The 22,234-nt window shown below is 40.7% G+C and overlaps 1 protein-coding gene across 1 annotated transcript in view; it reads left to right on the forward strand.

Moving 5' to 3' along the window:
* Nucleotides 1-18,189, forward strand: part of LOC137070637 (transmembrane protein 272-like) — a 67,682-nt gene extending 49,493 nt beyond the window's left edge. Inside the window, exons 2-5 of the mRNA XM_067437947.1 lie at nt 14,847-14,930; nt 15,144-15,194; nt 15,279-15,485; nt 17,507-18,189. Of these exons, the coding sequence (XP_067294048.1) occupies nt 14,867-14,930; nt 15,144-15,194; nt 15,279-15,485; nt 17,507-17,700 (516 nt within the window). The 5' untranslated portion in view covers nt 14,847-14,866 and the 3' untranslated portion in view covers nt 17,701-18,189. The remainder of the gene's footprint in view (nt 1-14,846; nt 14,931-15,143; nt 15,195-15,278; nt 15,486-17,506) is intronic.
* Nucleotides 18,190-22,234: the final 4,045 nt, after the last annotated feature.

A 22,234-nucleotide genomic window follows, 5' to 3' on the forward strand; every position in this document is an offset into this window, starting at 1 on the left:
ACAGTGTGACACATGCGTCCAAGCTTTCCTTCCCTGACACAACACTGCAGCAGCTGTAATCAACATCACTTGATGTAGTACTTGACACTTAGGCTCTAAGGGCTTGTTTCTGAATGACTTTATCATCACCCACTGATCTTGGATGATCGTGTGTCCACCTTCTGGTGGCATCTGCCAACATGACTCAACTCTCTCTCTGGCACTCTGTACTGCCTTTGTGGGGTTATCAATGATTGAACCATCAACAAACAACTCCAATTCTGCATTCTCAAAGGGAGTTTCTGCTATTTCACTTGTAGCTGCGTATGTAAGCGTAACACAATCATGAGTCATTTCTCCTTCATCCTCTAACAAAACTTCAGTCATTGGAGACATCATACATGAGGATGGGTTCGTGACAGGTGCACGCTGTAAATCAATGTTCAGGGCTGTGAGGGTTGTTAACCAATTTCCCCATTGAGAAGAGGTGACAGAAGTGACTTTTGCTTGATTCAATAGTGCGGACACTGCATGAGGGCATCTTACATTTACAGTCTGTCCTAACACCATTCCTGATGAAGCCTGAAGGGCTGGATCAATGTTTAAACCTTCAGCCAATTTTGTAGGAATTACTGTAATTTGTGCATCTGTATCAAGCAAAAAGTCAATCTCTTTCTCTTGTTTGCTACCTTTCACAAAAATGTTATTGTTATTGTGACGGATTACAGGGGAAAGGTAGCTACTCACAGCCCCAACAATTAGTTTTTTGCCTGTTCATTTTGTGCTTTTAGAAGAGCCTGAGCAAGCTGTCCTAAAGTTTTAGTGTACCCTGGCGGAACTACTTCAGGATTGTAGGCTGGCTGAGAAGGAACAGAATTATGTATAGTATTTATTTTACTATCTTGCAACTTCTTCCTATACTCTTTCTCCCAGTGACCTGATTTTTCACAGTAGTTGCATTTGCCTTCTCTCTTAGGACATCTGTTGTCTTGATTTCTTGTGCTAAATGTAGCTGCTGCTACTCTTACTTTTGCCTTAACATCAGCATCTCTTTCCCATGTAGCTAACCTTTCTAGGTTACTTCTGAGAGTATTGTTAGACCAAGTTAGATCTAGGAATGGCAATGCTTTTCTGTACTCGGCTAAAAGACCATCTGACCAGATGCGAACAAAAGCTCCCTGGTCATCTAAAACACATTCAGAATCATCAACTATTCCACTGTAAGTTACAGCTGACTGACAAAATCTTTCAGTGTATTCGCTGACAGTTTCTTCTTTCCTTTGCACACAGTTAGTGATTTTGGACCAGTCTACTTTGGGTCCCATGATATTCTTTAGAATTTTCAAAACACCTTCTCTCATATCGCCTTTACTGACATGTTGTAGTTCAGAAGTAACAGCAGACTCAAAACTGTTGAATTCAGATTCAGTTAGAATTTGTGACATCAGCTGTGTGACTTCTGTTAACGACATGTCGTAGAGACGCATTTTGCATAACAATGTCCTTCTAAATTCAGAAAAATGTGTGCGTGCTGAGGGTAAGCTCTGGGATAATCTTTCTATGTCTTTAGGTGCTAGTCCTTTAGCTATAGTTTGTACTTGTTCAACAGAGTTATGAGGAACACTTTCAATCCCAGATCTTTTCCTTGCACCACATACCTTCACTGAATCGACAGGCACATCAGTTACTGTTTGGATAGCTACATCTGTTTCAAACAAAGTTTGTAAGTCAGGATAAATGTTATCAGTCTGACTAACTTCATTCACATCAGTTTTCTCTGCAGCTTTGTTGCGGTTCAATTTCTTTGTCAAAGATGCTACCCTAGCACTGAACTCTTTGTTCTGTTTCTCTAGCTCTGAGATACGCTGAGACTGTTGTCTAGCTAGCGCTAAACCAAATTCTCTGTGACAACAAATAATGCCTTTCACGTTGTTCTTGCGAATACATGCTCCTAAAACTTTTTTTACATTCATCAATCGACCAAGTCTTGTCTGGATGGATCTCATATTTCTTTGTCAAAAACAATCTGACTGACTCAGTCACAATTGAGTCCATGTGCTCTCCTAACAAAGACTTAAATTCACTATCTGACCACAAAGGTGTCGCAAGACCACCTTTTTCAGTTGTGGAGATCAGTCTAGCATTCTTTCTAAACATGTTTCTTTGTAACCACACAATCAAAACACTAGAACTCTAGTTAACAGAGGGTATACTTGTTAACATAGATCAACTTCTGTTCACCTTCCTTGGCAAAACAGAGGACAACACAAATATTAGCCTGTAATGCTAATCTTCCCTGCTGAAAAACAGAGGCTGAACAACTATTAGCTGGTGATGCTAATTCTTCCCTGCCTGGAACAGAGGCAAAACAATTCTTCCCTGCCTGAGAAACAGAGGCTTTAAACAATTCTTCCCTGCCTGAAAAACAGAGGCTTACAAACTATTAGCTTGTGACGCTAACCTTCCCTGCCTGGAAAACAGAGGATAACTTTCATCTCTAAAACACATTTTTTAGAGGATAACTTAGTTAATCAAACCCTACAGCTGTCTGACAACTCTTCTCTGGCTGTGCAGAGGAGAACAAATTTGTACTGGTCTTAATGGTTCTTTGGGATAGAGTGACTCACCAACCCTTGGTTGTACAGAACAATTCAGCTGGATTCAGTCTGGAACGAAGTCAGAGTCTTTGCTGAGCTGGATTCAGTCTGGAACGAAGTCAGAGTCTTTGCTGAGCTGGATTCAGTCTGGAACGAAGTCAGAATCTTTGTTGAGCTGGATTCAGGTGGAACGAAGTCAGAATCTTTGTTGAGCTGGATTCAGTCTGGAACAAAGTCAGAATCTTTGCTGAGCTGGATTCAGTCTGGAACGAAGTCAGAATCTTTGTTGAGCAGGATTCAGGTGAGGATCTCTATCCGGGTCACGACACCAAAACTGTTGGAAACTCAGAAGTGAAGACCAGGAGAGCTTGGGTATATCTTTCGGGCAGGCGTTCCTCTTTATTGCGAAACACACGTGCCGTCTGTGGCTGCAGTCGTCCAAGTCTAATTCTAACAGTATACATTGTAATTTATCCACATTTCAGGGGGAGGGATTTACACAGTAGAGGAGGAGACAATCTAAACAAAGGAATGCACATGTTGTTTAGGTAAAAAGGGACACACCTCATACATTTCCATGTCACCAGTCCTAATCCTATCAGCATAACAGTGCCAATCAGACCACCAATCCAAATCCTATCAGCATAACAGTACCAATCAGACGAATAGATGCAAATGTGATCACTGACAATGTTGCTTATAGATCAGGAAGTGCATAAAGACAAAAGACTGATTAGCTTGATCTCCCTAGAATGTAGTCAGTCTGTACCTCCAAACTGTAAAGCATTATGTACATAACAAACTGTTAGTATACTATTACATTGGAACCTTGATATAACAATTTATAAATTTGTAATCCCACAATGGTTTTTAATGGCTTATTCTGATATTGGTTTGTGATAATGTTCGTTGTTGGAAGGAAGGAAGAGGTGAAAAAACTCCAAGGTGTGGAGTTTTGTTCGCAAGTCCAGGACGTACTGAATTTCGTTTTTGGCCAAAGAAGGTCCCTCCTCCCAAGTTTCTCGTAGGACGTCCAGCACCCCCCGGGGCTGTCGTCCGTAGAGAAGCTCGAAGGGGGAAAACCCCGTGGAGGCTTGTGGAACCTCCTGCACGGCAAATAAGAGGGGTTCTAACCACCGATCCCAATTTTTGGCGTCTTCCTGTACGAACTTACGGATCATGGATTTAAGAGTGCGATTAAACCGTTCGACCAAGCCGTCCGTTTGTGGGTGATAGACGCTTGTTCGAATGGATTTAATGCCCAATAATCCGTAGAGTTCGCTCAACGTGCGTGACATAAACGCCGTGCCTTGATCAGTGGGGAGATCAGACGAAACAGTGCGTCCGCAACACTCTTCGCAGAGATGTTGCGGAGAGCCACTGCCTCCGGATATCGTGTTGCGTAGTCCACGATGACTAACGCAAAACGATGTCCGCGTGCGGATCGCTCTAATGGCCCGATGAGGTCCATCGCAATTCTCTCGAAGGGGACCTGCATTAATGGAAGGGGGCGCAATGGCGCTTTTGGGGCGGCCAGTGGATTCACCAACTGACATTCCGGACAAGACGCGCACCACCTGCGCACATTGTCATGAATGCCTGGCCAAAAAAAATCGGGTCATGAGGCGATTCAGCGTGGCCGCCTGTCCCAGGTGGCCCGCCATTGGATTCGAGTGAGCCGCCTGGAAAAGCATTTCCCGGCGGCTCTTTGGTACTAATAACTGGGTTGTATCTACCTTTGTCTGAGTGCCTTGGGTCACTCGATACAACCGATCCTTTATTATGGCAAAATACGGATACGAGACAGGCGAGGCAGGTTGGAGAGGCTGGCCGTCAATCGATCGGACCTGTTGGAAGGCATTTTTGAGGGTCTCATCTTGTGACTGCTCCAGAGGAAAGTCATCGCGGTCCGAGAGAATCAGTCTCTCGATCCCGCTCGGTTCCTCTGAAGCTGTCCCCAAGGGTCCCGCCTCAGTCTCTCCAAGCTGCACTCGCGCCGCCTCCCTCCTCGCCTTTTTCTCCCAAGCGGCATCCGCGCATAACGACCCCAATAAAGCCGGAAAGGCGGGCCAATTCGTCCCCAGAATTAGCGGATGCCGGAGGTGGGGACTAACCGCCACCTCTATACTATGCTTTTTCCCCCGAAACTGTATCGTGACTGGGACAACCGGATATTCCACCACATCCCCGTGCACACACCGCACCTTAACCATGCGGCTTGTATCCAATGCCCCAGGCTGCATCAGACTTTGATGGATCGAGGTTTGGTTACATCCTGAATCCACCAAAGCCTGATATATACCCCCCTTGATACTCACAGGAATTTGGTATTCTCCTGCTTGATCGGGGGTGGCCCGCGGGACGTTCGGGATCCGGATCATTGTTCCGATGTCCATCATCGGACATCGGTCCACAAAATGATCCGGATCACCGCACCGCCAGCAGGCCAGCCCAGGCCTGCCCGCCGCCCCTGCGGCGGGGAGTGGGTTGGAAAATGAGCGCGGGGAGGGTGTGAAACCAGAGCCATTGTCCCCACCCGCCCCCAGCGGCCCCGCCCCCCTGGGCGGAGCCCGCGAACTCCCGGACGGTCCTGGGCCCATCCTCTGGGGGGGGACGCGAGGAGGGCCTGGAGGACGGGACCTGGGGAGAGGGACAGGGCGAGAAGGAGAGACAGAGGGGGGAGAGAGAGAGTGAGAGGTTAGTGAGGGCTCGCCGACCCCCGGGCACGCCACCAGGTGGTCCTCCGCCAGGTTGATGGCCGTCTCCAGCGACGTGGGCCGGTGGCACTGGACCCACTCGGCGGTCTTTCTTGGGAGCCGAGTGATGAATTGCTCCAGCACCACCAGATCGACGATATGGTCCACGTCGCTTCCGCCGGCCAAGAGCCATCTGCGGCACGAGTCCCGGAGCTGTTGGGCAATTGCGAAGGGTCGGCCGGCCTTGCCCCATTCCAGGGAGCGGAACCTCTGGCGGTGTTGCTCCGGGGTCCGACCGACCCGCTGTAGGATGGCCCTCTTCAGATCCTCGTACTTCAGGAGGTTCGCCACCGGCAGGTGTTGTGCGGCCGCCTGGGCTTCTCCTGTTAGTAACGGTATGAGGCGCACCGGCCACTGTGCCCGGGGCCAGCCGCAGGCCTCCGCGGCCTTCTGAAATAGGTCTATGAAGGCCTCCGGATTGTCCTCTGGCCCCATTTTGTGGAGGGGCACGTGGACCGGTGCGCTGGCCAGCCCGGCGGCTTCAGTGCGAACCTCCCGGTCGATCCAGCTCCGGAACTTCTCGCGGTCCTCTTGCTGGCCTCAGACAATGGCCTCGAAGCGGCGCTCCTGGTCTGCCCAAAGGTCCAGCATGGCTTGATGTTGGTCCTGATGGAGGACCGCGAGGGATGTGATAATGTCCGCAAATGGCGAGGCGGAGGGCGTCTGCATGGCGGCGGCGCTGTCCTACTTCCTTCCCGGGTTTCGGCACCAGTGTGATAATGTTCGTTGTTGGAAGGAAGGAAGAGGACAAGGGGGGTCGGTTCAAACGTTCCGCTTCCGGGTCAACGTGTCTCACATCTCAATGTCCGTGGGTGTGTGTGTGTCGCGTCAGCAGTCCCTCTCTCTCTCCTCGGTCTCCGGTTCCACCAATGTCTTATACCCTCTCCGCACTCATTACTGGAACGAGAGACAGGTGTTATTAATCTGCTTCCAACCCACTCACTTACCGCTCGTCCCGCGGCTCTCTCTCCCGCTGCAGACCTCGCTGAACCACGCCCCCCTTGCCACATGGTTGCTGTGATTTATTTTTCCCCCGTTGTTTAGGCAAATTTATTTGCTCTAAAACTGGCCAACCTGACCTTAAACAAAAAATATACACTATATTGCCAGAAGTTTTGGGACGCCTGCCCGCCTTCAGTAATGAAATCCTCCAAACAGATCTTTTCTGTGAAAAGAAACCCGTATGCACTACGTTTTTACCTAAACATTTCCAATCTGGCAACTATATGCACGCAAGCTCTCTCTCGCGCTATTACTGCTCACCTTCAGTCCCTTTTGGATCACTTTCATACGTATTTCCCTGAAGGAGACGCTCCTGACCAATATATGACTGGATAAGGTTCAATGTAACCACAGCAAATCATCTGGCGTCAGATATGGAAGATGCGCTGATAGAACTTTCAACCGATCAAACCCTGAGGATGGCATTTGATGGAAAGACACTGGATGCATGCATGCATGGGCGTAGATTATTTAAATACACTTTTAATAGAATGTATTTTCGTCCCCCGCACTTTTACTGGGTCTCCCTGATTCCTAGTCGACCCGCACCGAGCGGGATTCAAACCGACGCAGCGCTGGGCAAGTTAAAGGCCCACTGAAGTGCCTTGAAACGCGCCGCATTATTCAATGTGTTGACGTAATTTCCCCTGAAATGGCTTCAGCTGTCAGTAGCTCCTCCCCTTTTTTGAAGCAGCCAATAGCGTTTCGTTAATATACAGTTTGACTAGAGCGCAAGAGCGGACCTTTCTGTTTGGTAAAGCCAGTTTCCTCTAACACTATTTACCATCATAATCTCCTCCATATCGCTTTGAAATGCAGCATTCTGTGTAGAATTCAAATGGGACGATATGTTTGTTTTCTGCGCGGACATATGATCCACGCTGCACTCTCGTGTCTGTAGTCTAAATTTAGACCAGAGGCGTTAGGGTGTGTGCGCTGCTGCGGTGCGTGAAACTAAAGTGATAACTGACTTTATTCGCCTCAAAGGAAACGATTCAGTGTAAATATGCTTTCATATCACATATATAGTGTGCTATGTGCCTTTCACCATGTAGAAATTAGTAAATGTGTGTTAACAACTGACCAATTTCAGCCGCAGCTTTAGCAGTGTAGGGGGCGGGCTTTAGATTCTAGAGAGCATTTTGATTGGACAGAAGATTTGACGAGAAAGTGCAGTCTGCGATGATGTCACCAAAATCTGAGATTCGTTTTAACAGAAGTGAGAGACTGTAAATTTTGAATGCTTATATCTCCTAAATACAAATTGTCATAGTTTTGGAACATACCAGCTTATTCATAACTTTACGGCTAACACAGTCATACTAAAAGCTAAAAAACGTAAATTATGATTTCAGTGGACCTTTAACAGGGACGCTAAAGACAGCTGCTTTCTCTAACCTCGGTTGATAGCACGCTTCTTGAGGTCACGGGGAAGTGTATTTACATAGAAACCAATGTGAGCGGTCTAATGTTGGGAGTTGCGGTCTGAAACGTTTGGGAACCCCTGCTCTAGAGTACAGTGGCTTTACATGTAAGACTTGGATACAGCTGCCCTGCCATGGAAACCCATTCCATGAAGTTCTCTATGCACTGTTCTTGAGCTAATCTGAAGGCCATCCTAAGGCCCCGTCCACACGGAGACGCGTTTAGCTGTATACATATAAATTTTGTAACGTATCAGCGTTTCGTCCACACGAATCCGGCGTTTTAGAAGCATGCATCCGATATTTTTCGAAACCGGGTCCCAAAGTGGGTAAATCTGAAAACAATCATCTTCCGTTTTCTTGTGTACAGCGACTCCGCATATTTTCTGAAACGGTGATGTCATCACACTACGTCCAGCACGGTGAAAAAGTTAAGGGATACAACTACGGGCACTGGGCCTGCGCACATCAATATCGCGTCATTTAATTAACATATCTGCATTATTGTGAGGGTATGTTTTGGGTTGGGGTAGGTGTATGCATTAATAAAACACATCTGTTAAGTAGCAAATGTATTTATTGTTATTTTATTGTGAGATTTTGCCTCATCTCCGACCACTGCTATACCCCTGCTAGCCACAACTCTTCTTCTCCGTTTTTAGTGTATTTCTGTGGCAGAATTACAGTGCCACACACTGGCCTGGCATGCAAACTACATCGTTTTAGTCCGTTTTTGTAAACTCGTGTGGACGCAGATATTTCTTGAAATGAGGGGAAAAAAACATTGGTTTGGGAAAGTGCTGTCTTCGTGTGGACAGGGCCTAAGTTCTGAGGTTGTGACTGCAGAAAGTTGGTGACTTCTGTACACTCTCCGCCTCAGTATGCGCTGACCCCACTCTGTGATTTTACATGGCCTGTTGTTCCCAGTTGCTTTCACTCTTGTTCCCAATTGCTTTCACTCTGTTGTAATAACACTATCAGTTGACCGTAGAATATTTAGTAAGGATGACATTTCATGAATGGACTTTCTCAGGAATAGTTGCACAGGTAGAAACCTATCACAGTACCATGCTTGAATTCACTGAGCCCCTGAGAGCTATCCATTATTTCTGTCAGTCTGCATGCCTAGGTGCTTAATTTTATACACCTTTGACCATGCAAGTGATTGGAACGCCTGAATTCAATGATTTGGTGGGGTGCCCCAATACTTTTGTCGATTTAGTTTATGTAGCTAGCGATTTGAAATTAGAAACAAATACTACATTTTAGTCATGATGCAGACAAAGATGTAACACACTTTAGTTTTATGAAATTATGCTAGAAGACACCTGCATAAAACAAACACAGCAGACGGACTGAATGAAAATGCACATCCACTCTATCAGTAGGTGGAACATCAGCAATATAGCATTTCCTTGTTTACTGCTGTACACAAATCAACGCTCTTTGCTGGTGCGTTTCCTCTTTGTATCTGTCTTCAGCATGCCTGTGGTAATGTCCTACTTAATAGACTTTGTAATATTGACACACAAATTAAATTTTGGTAAATGATTGCAAAGCCGTTTGTGTGCAAGTCCAGAATAGAGATCAGCCAAAATAAGACTTAAAACTGTTCCAATTTATCGTGACACCATCCTGCCAAAAAGCTACTATTACTTAGCCTGACGTGGTCATTCTCAATTCTAGTCAGAATATGAGTCTGAAACTGCTCCATTGGGCTGTGATTATGGGGCGTGTTTCAACCGAGCCAGGAAAGACATCAATTGGATAGACCTACAACCAATCAGAGCAACGAAGCGACGTCAACAGAGCTCAACGGAACTGTGTTTTGCCAAGTCTGCTTTTTTCCCCCGCTGGTTGTTTTCTATGTCCGCGGCTTGAAGCAACTTTTATGTGATATATAGACCCATGAGTGCGAATTTTAGCAGGCAACCTTGCCAAAATAACACATTTTACCCCCCAAACACCATTTTTTTTCTGGATAACCCCCCGAGAAGCTATTATTTAGGGCTAGTAGTTCACGGAACCCTGTCTGCACGCGGGGTTCGTACGGGTGCTTGAAATCCTTGAAAGTGCTTGAATTTTGATGTTGCGTTTTCAAGGTTTGAAAAATGCTTGAATTTTGGAAAAAGTGCTTAAAAATACTTGAAATTGTAACTATTAACTTTACATCAAATACCTATCTGACTAAATATTTTGTTTATTAAATGTAGAAATAAAATGTTTGAGAGCCTAAAATGAAACCTGCTGTGCTCGCAATCTGCCCGTCTCTTTCCATGTGTGACTCCACCCCCATGTTGTCGTTTCAATGAATGTTGGCTGAAAGATGCTAAATTCGAATTTTGGATCAAATGGACAAAACCCCCACGAAGTGCCTCTTGTAAAGTTTGCAAAAATACGTGCAGCTTTTCACTATGGGCGAGTCTGCTCTTTCGAGTCACATGAAAGGCTAAGTCATAGACTTTCAAGTAAGCTAACTAAAGTAGTTTACTATAGCCTACACATTGGCGCCTATTTGTTTAACTTGTGCTATTAACGGCTAGCTAGGAATTTGCATATACTTATATGTATAATGTGATAATGTAAGATTAGCATGTCCGTTATGGCATGTTCATTTGTGGAATAGGCAGGGAACGTAGCCACAAATCCGCAAATTAAAACCTACAAATGTTAGCTCAGTGAATAAAAATAGTGTCAGATGGTCATACAAGTAACTTAGTGCTGTCAAAAATATTGATATTTTTGATATGCATCGATAATGAAATATCCGAAAAGATACCTGTCCTCTTTACACCTGTTGCTCTACTCTCCATGTCCGGCCGACAGGTTAACCCTCTGAACACTACCGTCCCGACGCGTTCTGCTGGATTTTTCTTTATGACAGTGTGTTAGTGTGTGATCGGCCTGAATTTCGCACAGGATTGCACATAATTCTACACATTCCCGCAGATTTCACGCTCATATCTGAAGTGCGCACATACCATTATAAAGCCAACCTCTGACATACAGTCTTGTTCAAAATAATAGCAGTACAATGTGACTAACCAGAATAATCAAGGTTTTTCGTATTTTTTTTATTGCTACATGGCAAACAAGTTACCAGTAGGTTCAGTAGATTCTCAGAAAACAAATGAGACCCAGCATTCATGATATGCACGCTCTTAAGGCTGTGCAATTGGGCAATTAGTTGAAAGGGGTGTGTTCAAAAAAATAGCAGTGTGGCATTCAATCACTGAGGTCATCAATTTTGTGAATAAACAGGCGTGAATCAGGTGGCCCCTATTTAAGGATGAAGCCAACACTTGTTGAACATGCATTTGAAAGCTGAGGAAAATGGGTCGTTCAAGACATTGTTCAGAAGAACAGCGTACTTTGATTAAAAAGTTGATTAGAGAGGGGAAAACCTATAAAGAGGTGCAAAAAATGATAGGCTGTTCAGCTAAAATGATCTCCAATGCCTTAAAATGGAGAGCAAAACCAGAGAGACGTGGAAGAAAACAGAAGACAACCATCAAAATGGATAGAAGAATAACCAGAATGGCAAAGGCTCAGCCAATGATCACCTCCAGGATGATCAAACACAGTCTGGAGTTACCTGTAAGTACTGTGACAGTTAGAAGACGTCTGTGTGAAGCTAATCTATTTTCAAGAATCCCCCGCAAAGTCCCTCGGTTAAAAAAAAGGCATGTGCAGAAGAGGTTACAATTTGCCAAAGAACACATCAACTGGCCTAAAGAGAAATGGAGGAACATTTTGTGGACTGATGAGAGTAAAATTGTTCTTTTTGGGTCCAAGGGCCACAGGCAGTTTATGAGACGACCCCCAAACTCTGAATTCAAGCCACAGTACACAGTGAAGACAGTGAAGCATGGAGGTGCAAGCATCATGATATGGGCATGTTTCTCCTACTATGGTGTTGGGCCTATTTATCGCATACCAGGGATCATGGATCAGTTTGCATATGTTAAAATACTTGAAGAGGTCATGTTGCCCTATGCTGAAGAGGACATGCCCTTGAAATGGTTGTTTCAACAAGACAATGACCCAAAACACACTAGTAAACGGGCAAAGTCTTGGTTCCAAACCAACAAAATTAATGTTATGGAGTGGCCAGCCCAATCTCCAGACCTTAATCCAATTGAGAACTTGTGGGGTGATATCAAAAATGCTGTTTCTGAAGCAAAACCAAGAAATGTGAATGAATTGTGGAATGTTGTTAAAGAATCATGGAGTGGAATAACAGCTGAGAGGTGCCACAAGTTGGTTGACTCCATGCCACACAGATGTCAAGCAGTTTTAAAAAACTGTGGTCATACAACTAAATATTAGTTAAGTGATTCACAGGATTGCTAAATCCCAGAAAAAAAAAATGTTTGTACAAAATAGTTTTGAGTTTGTACAGTCAAAGGTAGACACTGCTATTTTTTTGAACACACCCCTTTCAACTAATTGCCCAATTGCACAGCCTTAAGAGCGTGCATATCATGAATGCTAAGTCTTGTTTGTTTTCTGACAATCTACTGAACCTACTGGTAACTTGTTTGCCACGTAGCAATAAAAAATATACTAAAAACCTTGATTTTTCTGGTTAGTCACATTGTACTGCTATTATTTTGAACAAGACTGTACAAGTAAATAAAATAAAAAATAGCTCCTTTTCCCAGCTTATTAATGGTCGAATACACACAAAAAATGTTACAATGTTCATCTTGGTGTTTATTAACGTAAATACAGTCGTAAACAGTTCAGAAGAATGAGTAACAGGAACAGTGTTTTGTTTCCACACTTGCGTCAGGTCTTAAAGGGGCAGCAGTTACTCAAACTACAAAAAGACAAAAGATCACTTGCTGCTCTTTACTGATTAACCTGTGTAACTTTAACAGATTAATATGTTTTTAATTTTACAATGAAAATCCAATGTTATTCTAAATTTGATAACTTGTTTTATTTTTTTTATTCAGTTTCTTACCTGAATGCAGTTAGACCTAGGCCTACCTGATTTATTTGTGCTATTGTTTTTGCTTATTTGTTCTTATTTTATTACTGTTTTCTCTTCTTTTTACCATTTGAAGTCAAGCTTCTTGTGCTGTTTGTAATAGGGGTGTAACTATTAGTTTTAACAACGATTAGATTCGTATCACGATTTGAGGTTGATACGATTTAAAGGTGCATTTGTAAAAATTGAGGTAAAAATATCAAAAAAATGACCTACGCGCATCAAAAGAATGAGAAGAAATAAGGACGATGATGTCATTAAAAAAATGTCAAGTTATAGTGCTGCAGAGATAGCAACCTTAATTAGCAGTAGCATTACTAGCCCTGGCCCGACAGGTATCGTAATACCAGTCTCGGCCATGGGAGGCCATGGTATGCGGGCAACATAACCACCAGCCAAGCTGGCGTACTTGAACCTGATGTAAATTTTGTGGAAAGTACAGCCCACTACTTCATTTCAGTTCAGTGAAGAGAGTGGGCCGATGGCCGAAGCCCTTGGCCCCTTAAATGTATCTGATATGATAAAAATAGCTATTTTTACCTGACCGGAAAAAGCAGAAGTGTGGGCCCCCGGCGACTGAAATCGATTCAGTAACTTTTCTACTTGAAATCGATTCAGTAACTTTTTAGCCAAAAATTTTAATCAGTGTGACTGTTTTATTTCAGCCGAATCGAATCGTTGTTAAAACGAATCGTTACACACCTAGTATGCAAGCTACTGCAACACAATTATAAAACATGCACTGTAAGCATATTTATGAGATAATTGTAATGGTAATTGATCAATGTTTATGAAAAAAAAAGCTTAATCATATAAAGTGATCTCTTCAGAAGAAATATTTGATTGCCTAGACTTTAATAGACATACACACACACAAAAAAGAAATTAATTAAAAGTAGAAACGGTCAATGAGCTAAATCTGACTGTCTACCTCAAAGACGAATGCTTGCATTTTTAAAATTTTCAATAAATGAATTGAAAGTTAAGTGAACCTGTCGAGCGATTTTGTTTAGGATAATTGTTTTTACAACTACCCCAAAGGCAGGTTAGATAGTAAGCACAGTCTACTTAGACAGTGATACATTTAAAAGAAATAAAACTTGTGATTTGGTTAAATATCTGAGCCTTCTGCTTTACGAAACACAATTTTGGCTGTTTATAGCATTATTATCTTTTTAATGTGATGATAACACTAAATAATAATTTTGACAATGTATTGGTATGTAATTTACAGCGGTATTAGGTGCTGGAAAAATATTTAAAATGGACCTTGAAAGTGCTTAAAAAGTGCTTGAATTTGACCTTTGAAAAGGGGTACGAACTCTGAATAAACGATCTTTGCCAATGTTGTAAAAAAATAAAAGAATTTAATGATACACAGAGTACTTGCCCAACATGATCATCATTTTTGAGAGAAATTGTGAAGGTGAATGCATATACAAACAAGCTCTCCGTTTAAGATTTGATGACGTACATGATTACGTTACTGTTTATCATCTGTCCGTCATCGTCTCTCCAAGCCCACCCTGATGATTTCATTGGTCCGAACAGTTTCTGTTCGGAGATAATTACTCCTCTATGGAACGAGGCCAGACCGAACTGCCCGACCTAAAAATGTTGTGGGCGGGGCTAAGTTCGGCTGACATCTAGGCTAACTATTACTACTTCCGCTTTACTAAAGCACATGGTAGCACAAGGTCTTTTGCACACAATGTCACCGCCCTTCTCAGGTGTACGCTGGTGCAACTCAAGATCATTAATACTAAGAGTTATACAGTCTCACCCCGAGTGGGGGTCTAATGTAGTCTTCCAACATGATCACTGTCCCTGCTCTGGTCCTCTGAACATAGAATATTTAGTACTTCAATTCCTCAGTTGTGCAGCATATACCAAACATGACTCCCAAGTTGCTCTTTGCAGAAATAAGTTTAATTATTTAAATATCTTTTTCATTTTTACATGGCAAAAACCAGCTGTGTTAAGAGTGGTTTGTAGTTTTTACATCCACTGTCACTTTTGTCAATCTAGTGTCAATCTTTGTTTCCTCAGCAAGATATTTATATATTTTTTTTTCTTTTCCTTTTTCTGTCAGGCCAGAGTAAAGTAAAGACGATGGAAGACAGAAGCTTGTTGCAGAACATTCGCAGGCCTCCCAAACTCAGCACACCTGTTCTAAGTATTCACGATTACTGCGTTTTTGTGTGTGAATGTAATATGTTAAATGTGAAGCTTTATTAAATTGTTATTAATGATGATTTTCCTTTTGAAAATGCTTTGGAAGTTATAAGAGAGCTACATAGCTTAAGTGTTCATGGTAGGATTTTAAACTTTTATAAAACGGAGAAATGCATGGAAAAAAATATTAAATAAAGTGATTTAATTTTCACAGTAATCTCCAAACTCTTTGTGACTGTCCTGCCAATCGCTCAGGTATCAATTGGTATGTCTTAATTATTCTAGGTCTTTATAAACATTAGTTCATTTTGGGCATATAAACAAGCCTATTATCACTCTTATTTTTCAGGTGCAATATATCTGCATGACTGTCCAAAGCAGCCCTATATTCCCATCTATCTGCTGGTGTCCGGTGTGTTTGCATTAGTCCTTGGTCTGTTGTCCTGCCTTCCATGCGCTCAGGAGCCAGAAGATGGCACTCAAACTCTTCTGAGTAGTCTCTGCACTGCCTGGAATTCACTGGTGTCCCTTTTCCTCTTCTGCTGGTTCATTGCTGGTAAGATAAATTGTTATATTAAATGTTATATTAAATGTATGTGAAATTTAGATTATATAGCTATTACAACTCTATTTTTAACCGGTGTACAGGGTACAACAGAGTTAATACTCAAAAACAATATGCAAGCGAATATTGGCTTTGATTAGTAAATAAAAAATAAATGTAAAATTTTTTTTTAGAATTTGCCAAAAAATGGTTAATTGAAATCACAATAAAGAATAGCTGTTATTGTTGTGATTATTATTATTATTATTATTATTATTATTATTATTATTATTATTATATTTTTATGTGAACAAATGAATTCAAAGCAATACAATTTCATAATTTTAAGGCACATTAAGTAACGTTTTGTTTGAATTTCTGGACAATTTGAACAATATAATCAATGTTTATATTATAAATTATACATTTTGTACTAGCTGTAAAATACATAATATACTGGAACATTTTTTTAACCAAAATTAAAACGGTAACATTATACAGTTAATATATTACAGTTATTATTAGGATGCGTTACATTGATCAAATGTGACAGTAAAGCGATTTTATAATGTTACAAAATTAAAAAGATTTTGTAAATAAATAAATGTAATACATGCTTTTCAGTGAACATTTTATTCATCAAAAAATCCTGAAAAAATGTAACTATTTCCACAAAATTTTGTTAAGCAGCATTTTGTTTTCAACACTGACAATAACAAGAAATGTTAACATTAAAATGTTAACTGTTTTCACTGTATTGTTGATCGAATAAATCCAGCCTTGGTGAGAATAGGAGACAAATTTGTAGTTTCAAACTTTTGACAGGTACTGTAATAAAACAAATAATATGATGTAATAATATAATTAGAGAGGAACTGTATGTACTGAGTACAATATGGAATCTACAACAATCAGGCATAACATTATGACTTGAATAACACTGATTATCTCTTCATCACGGCACCTGTTAGTGGGTGGGATATTTTAGGCAGCAAGTAAACATTTTGGCCTCAAAGTTGATGTTTTAGAAAAAGGAAAAATGTGCAAGTGTAAGGATTTGAGCGAGTTTAACAAGGGCTAAGTTGTGATGTCTAGACGTAGGGCATCTCCAAAACTGCAGCTCTAGTGGGTTGTGGTCCAAAAGCTACCAAAAGTGGTCCAAGGAAGGAACAGTGGTGAACCGGCAACATAGGTGGCCATAGGTCATGGGTGGCCAAAGCTCATTGATGCACGTGGGGAGTGAATGCTGGCCTGTGTGATCTGATCAAACAGACAAGCTACTCTAGCTCAGATTGTTTAAGAGGTTAATGCTGGTTCTAAAAGAAAGGTGTCAGAATAGACAGTGCATCACAGTTTGTTGCATATGGGGCTGCATAGCCGCAGACCATTTAGGGTGCCCATTAAGTCATAATGTTATGCCTGACTGGTGTATATTTAGAAGCAAATGTTAAAAATATTAAATTAATCACTTTTACACCAGATAACTCTGAGATTTGTTTAACATGTACCTCCTATTTTTGTCTCCTATTTACTTGCTTAAAGAAATAGTGGACTGTTAATCACATTGAATCTTTAAATGATATGCAAGAATTTGGATGATTGGGTGACTTATTCTTAAAAATCAATATTAAAGAATCAATATTCATCCCCACTTTGAGCATTGGCTTTTTAGAAATATCCTATTCACGGCCTATTCACAGTCACCTATGATTAATTTGTTCTGGAAATGGAAGTGTTGGGTAGAGCAGTATTCTGCTGGTCATGCAATCTTAACAAGCCGACCAGGATTGCAGGGCCACCCTTATGTAAAATAAATCTGCTTTCTTGGCCACAAAGGTATTTCAGCATGGAATGTGCAGAAAAGTGCAGACTAAGGATGCTCAGGTCAAAGAACATGTATATCATAATACATCACATGATGGTCTTTATTAAAGACATTTGTTAAAATTACTATCCAGGTTCAGTTTTTCCAATAAATGATTTAACCTGTGAAGTGCTTCATATTGCCCTCTTCACCATTGTCTCCCCTACAGGTAATGTATGGATCTACTCTATTTACCAGCCTAATTACGACAGCACTGATTATTGCAATAAGACACTGTACCTATTTGCTTTCTGGACCACCACATTGGTCTATATATTGCTGGGCATCGTCTTCTTAGGAGGTTGCTGTATGTTATTCTGCCTGTGTTTGTGTGGAAGGAGTGGAAATGTCGATGACGTATGATGGCCAGCAGTCAACAGTAATATTACTAATAACAATACTCTTGAAGTATGCTAATTCTTTCTTTTGCCCTTATTTGATGTTGTGCCACTTACTGAATCAGTTCTGAGCTTTTGCATATTGATAACTTTATTCTGTTATGTAACTATAATTCCTGTGTGTGTTCTGGGTGCTAGAAGCTTTTATAATGGTGTGTGTCAGATTTTGCATTTAATATTGTGGAATGTTGAATAAAAACAAAACAAAATTAATATAAATTTATTTATAAAATATATTACCTATTGTCACTCATCAATTTATGTATTGTTAATTATTACACTGTTCTCTGTAATGCCTGATTTTTATTGGTCAATTGTGGCATTTTGCACATTTTTGTATACCACCTGACGCTAAACTGTATAATTGACATTGTCCCTGGCACCCTTTTTCTTTCATGACTGTGCTTATGTTTTCTTTTCTCGCATAATAAAAATAAAAATCAATTCAAATCGATATTTCATGTCCTTTCTGTGGTAAAAACAAAAACAAATTAAGGCCCTGTCCACACGGAGACGCGTTTCGCTGTATACGTATAAATTTTGTACCGTATCAGCGTTTCATCCACACGGATCCGGCGTTTTAGAAGCATGAATCCGATATTTTTCTAAACCGTCATTTAATTACCGTATCTGCATTATTGTAAGGGTATGTTTTGGGTTGGGGTAGGTGTAGGCATTAATAAAACACATCTGTTAAGTAGCAAATGTATTTATTGTTATTTAATTGTGAGATTTTGGCTCACCTCCGACCACTGCTATACCCCTGCTAGCCACAACTCTTCTTCTCCGTTTTTAGTGTATTTCTGTGGCAGAATTACAGCGCCACACACTGGCCTGGCATGTAAACTACATCGTTTTTAGTCCGTTTTCTTAATCCCGTGTGGACGCAGATATTTCTTGAAACGAGGAAAAAAAATGATCGGATTACGAAAGCGCTGGCTTTGTGTGGACGAGGCCTAAAGCTGCGAGCAGCGATGACGGGCCCAAGCGATGACGGGCACCACCACCCCGGTGGTCTCAGCTTAACTGTGCACAGCAGGCAATAGTCATTTAATATGGGAAAAAATAAAAGGACTATGTCAAAGTCATTTGAATTCACCTCATTAACTGCAGCAACTGGTACTGCTATGACCAGGAACCACAACACTCACATCCATGAGATCAATTACATTTTATTCATTAATTTTATGTTAGATGATGTCAAATCTCAATTTCAAAATGAGTGCAGAATGCTGTCCAAATGCTGAAGTTGTATTATCCTTACACTTCTCTTTGTGTTTTTGACCTACCATAGCTTATGATTGCTCACCAATTTTATGCAGCAAAAAGCATGCTTGTTTTTATTTCAATATGTGTGGCATTCAATATTTTTTTTAATAAATAAAGCCAAATCACAGAAACCGAAAAAATTATTTTAATATCAGTGTCAGGTAAGAGTAATATGCCTGCATACATTTTATGGAAGTGTATTATAAACAGCCACTTTTAAATGTTTAAATGTAATTAAATGTAAAATAACGATATCAAAGTCATCTGAATATGCCATATTTACTGGTCAAAGTCGACCTCTCTAAAACATGCAGCTTGTTTTTATACCGCTGAGAATGTGCACGACAGGCAATATGCATTTAAACAGGAGAATATTTGAAAATTGCTCTAATAATAACTTGATACGCGGATACGTGACTATTGCTTTTAATTTACCTTAGCTGAGACGTAAATATTCAAACAAGCTACAATTTCCGTGTCTACTTGACATTCATTCATTCTTTATTTTACAAACTACATTTTTTTTATTTAAAATAAACGGAAAAATCATGTTATTATTCATAGGGTTGAGATTTTGTATATTACCATCATAACGCTATTTCTTTTAACATTAGCAGATTTACTCAGATCCTTACCGTTAAGAAAGTGTTCAACATCTCTTACCTGCTGGTTTCTGGACTTGCATTTCTCCTTTGGATTTGTTGATATTTCCTGGACATGATTCCGGTAATCGACCTCATATCACGCTTTCGAATACGATTTTCTGCTATCTACAAAACCCGAGTTTGTTCTTAAATGTTCTGACCTAGGCCTATCTTTGCTTTTTGTGTGTGTTTGATGTATTATACTTAAACTAAATATTTGTTTATTCTATTTTTTTTTTTTTTTTTTAAATGTATCTGTATGTATGGTCGCTTACCACATGCTGTTTAATAAAGTTGAATTAGTTGAATAAACTTCTAGGCTATGTCATTTTTACTCTTCAAAAGTGTGTTGCAGGTGTTGATTATAATTAATTTACTGTTACGCCCCTAAATAATAGGATAAACAATAGGCATATAAAAAGTATAATGTCTGAAATTAAAAATGAACCACTATGGGGAATGGGGAATAGCATTGAAAAAATAAGTTGTCAGAATGTCGTCTTGAAGTTGCTGAATGTTGCGCAACAACGTTGCTACAGCCCCGTCGCGTCTTACAATTCTACGTTGTTACAATGTTGCGAGCAGGTCGACATGCGACGTTGCCATAGTAGAAATGCAACGTGCCACAGACGTTGCAACAAAGTAAACGTGTTTGCTGGGAAGAGCCCCTTTCACACTGCAGGTCAGACCCGCAAAATTCCTGGAACATTGCCGGGTCGCCTTCTGTGTGAAAGCAACCACCTCCTGGAATTGATTACCGAATTGAACCTGGGTCGGGGACCTAGTAACATTGCGGTATTCGACCCAGGGCGAGCGCTGTGTGAACAAAAGCCCAAACTAATGCCGCAACGTGTACGTAGTTATCGTGCGACTCCTAGAGCTTGTTTTTTCAATAATACAACCCTGCAGTGACAGAAGAGCTAGTCAGTGTTTTAAACGCAGAGAGTGTTCGTATACAAAAGAAACAAAAATTAAACAAGCAGAAATGTGCGCAAACTGGACACAAGTCGAGACCATTGAGCTCCTTACTATCCGCGCTGAAGCTGAGATCGCTCGCCATTATACGTCACATCAGGATGTCACGTGTCAACTCGATCCGGGACCGTTACGGGTTGTGTGTGAAAGACATCGCAGTGTGAAAGGGGCTGAGGTGACACACATAAAGAGTGAGAGAGACCCCCTCCAAACACACACACACACACAAACAGAGTGAAACTCAGAGAGGGAGAGTGAGGGGGAGGGGAACGACAGACATAAGCCCCTTTCACACTGCAATTCCGGCAAATACCTTTTTATAAAAAAAAATTATTAATGGATTATTAATTAAATCTCGCATTCAAGGGAGCGCTGTCGAGCCCCCCTGCCACGCCCGGGTACCATCTTCAGCCCGGCCCTGATGGCCACGCATTCTGATGCGTGTGCAAAGTTTCAAGAGTTTTCGAGCATGGAAAGCGCCTCGAAAATGCCAAAATAGTCGGTAAAAAAAAATATATATATATATAAAATAATTAAAGCTGCGAGCAGCGATGACGGGCCCAAGCCGGTGGCACCGCCTCCCCGGTGGCATCAGCTTATCTGTGCACAGCAGGCAAAAGTCATTTAATATGGGAAAAAATCAAATAAAATAAAGGGACTATGTCAAAGTAATTTGAATTCACCTCATTAACTGCAGCAACTGGTGCTGCTATGACCAGGAACCACAACAGTCACATCTATGAGATCAATTACATTTTATTCATTAATTTTATGTCAGATGATGTCAAATGTCAATTTCAAAATGAGTGCAGAATACTGTCCAAATGCTGATGTTATATTATCCTTACACTTCTCTTAAAAATAAATTAAGTCAAATCACAGAGACCGCAACAATGATTATAATATCAGTGTCAGGTAAGAGTAATATGCGTGCATACAATTTATGGAAGTTTATTATAAACAGCCACTTTTATAAAATCATGTGAAATTAATGTTTTTTTATCCATTTGAATTCTATCAATAAATAATTAGTTTAAAGAGATGTCATACGTGAACTTTGCAAACACAGCACATGACCTTCTTTAAAGCCCATGTTACAGAAAACAATTAAAAGTATTAGGATATCACTTTAAATTATGTGCAAATGCATTTTTTGCAGCTCAAAATTTTGTAAGTTCAGAAGACCAGTATTTAATTAAACATATATGTTTTAGTTTTTTACTTATTTTTCACAATAAAGTTATAGATATTTGATTATTTATAGCCTATGATATGAAAGGGTTAAATTATGAAATAACAAGAGACAAGGTGACACACACACAGAGTGAGAGAGACTCCCTCCACACACACACTTACACTTTTTTCCCCTTTTTTTTTAATAAAACACTCAAATGTGTTTTTTCCTTTGTTAGTAATGTTTTTTATATGTATATATTTTTTATTAATAATTATTTGTCTTTACACAATTATTTAACTAATTATATAAAACAATATTGTCAACGCCCTACAAATAAACTGGTTTTATACATTTATTTTTTTATTCAAACCCAGAATAATGTTTTATCCTTTAATGCAAGCCAAAGCACAGCATTGAGAGGTAATCTTTTTAGA

The sequence above is a fragment of the Pseudorasbora parva genome, chromosome 3 (assembly GCF_024679245.1).
Source record: "Pseudorasbora parva isolate DD20220531a chromosome 3, ASM2467924v1, whole genome shotgun sequence".
In the NCBI taxonomy this organism is placed as follows: domain Eukaryota; kingdom Metazoa; phylum Chordata; class Actinopteri; order Cypriniformes; family Gobionidae; genus Pseudorasbora; species Pseudorasbora parva.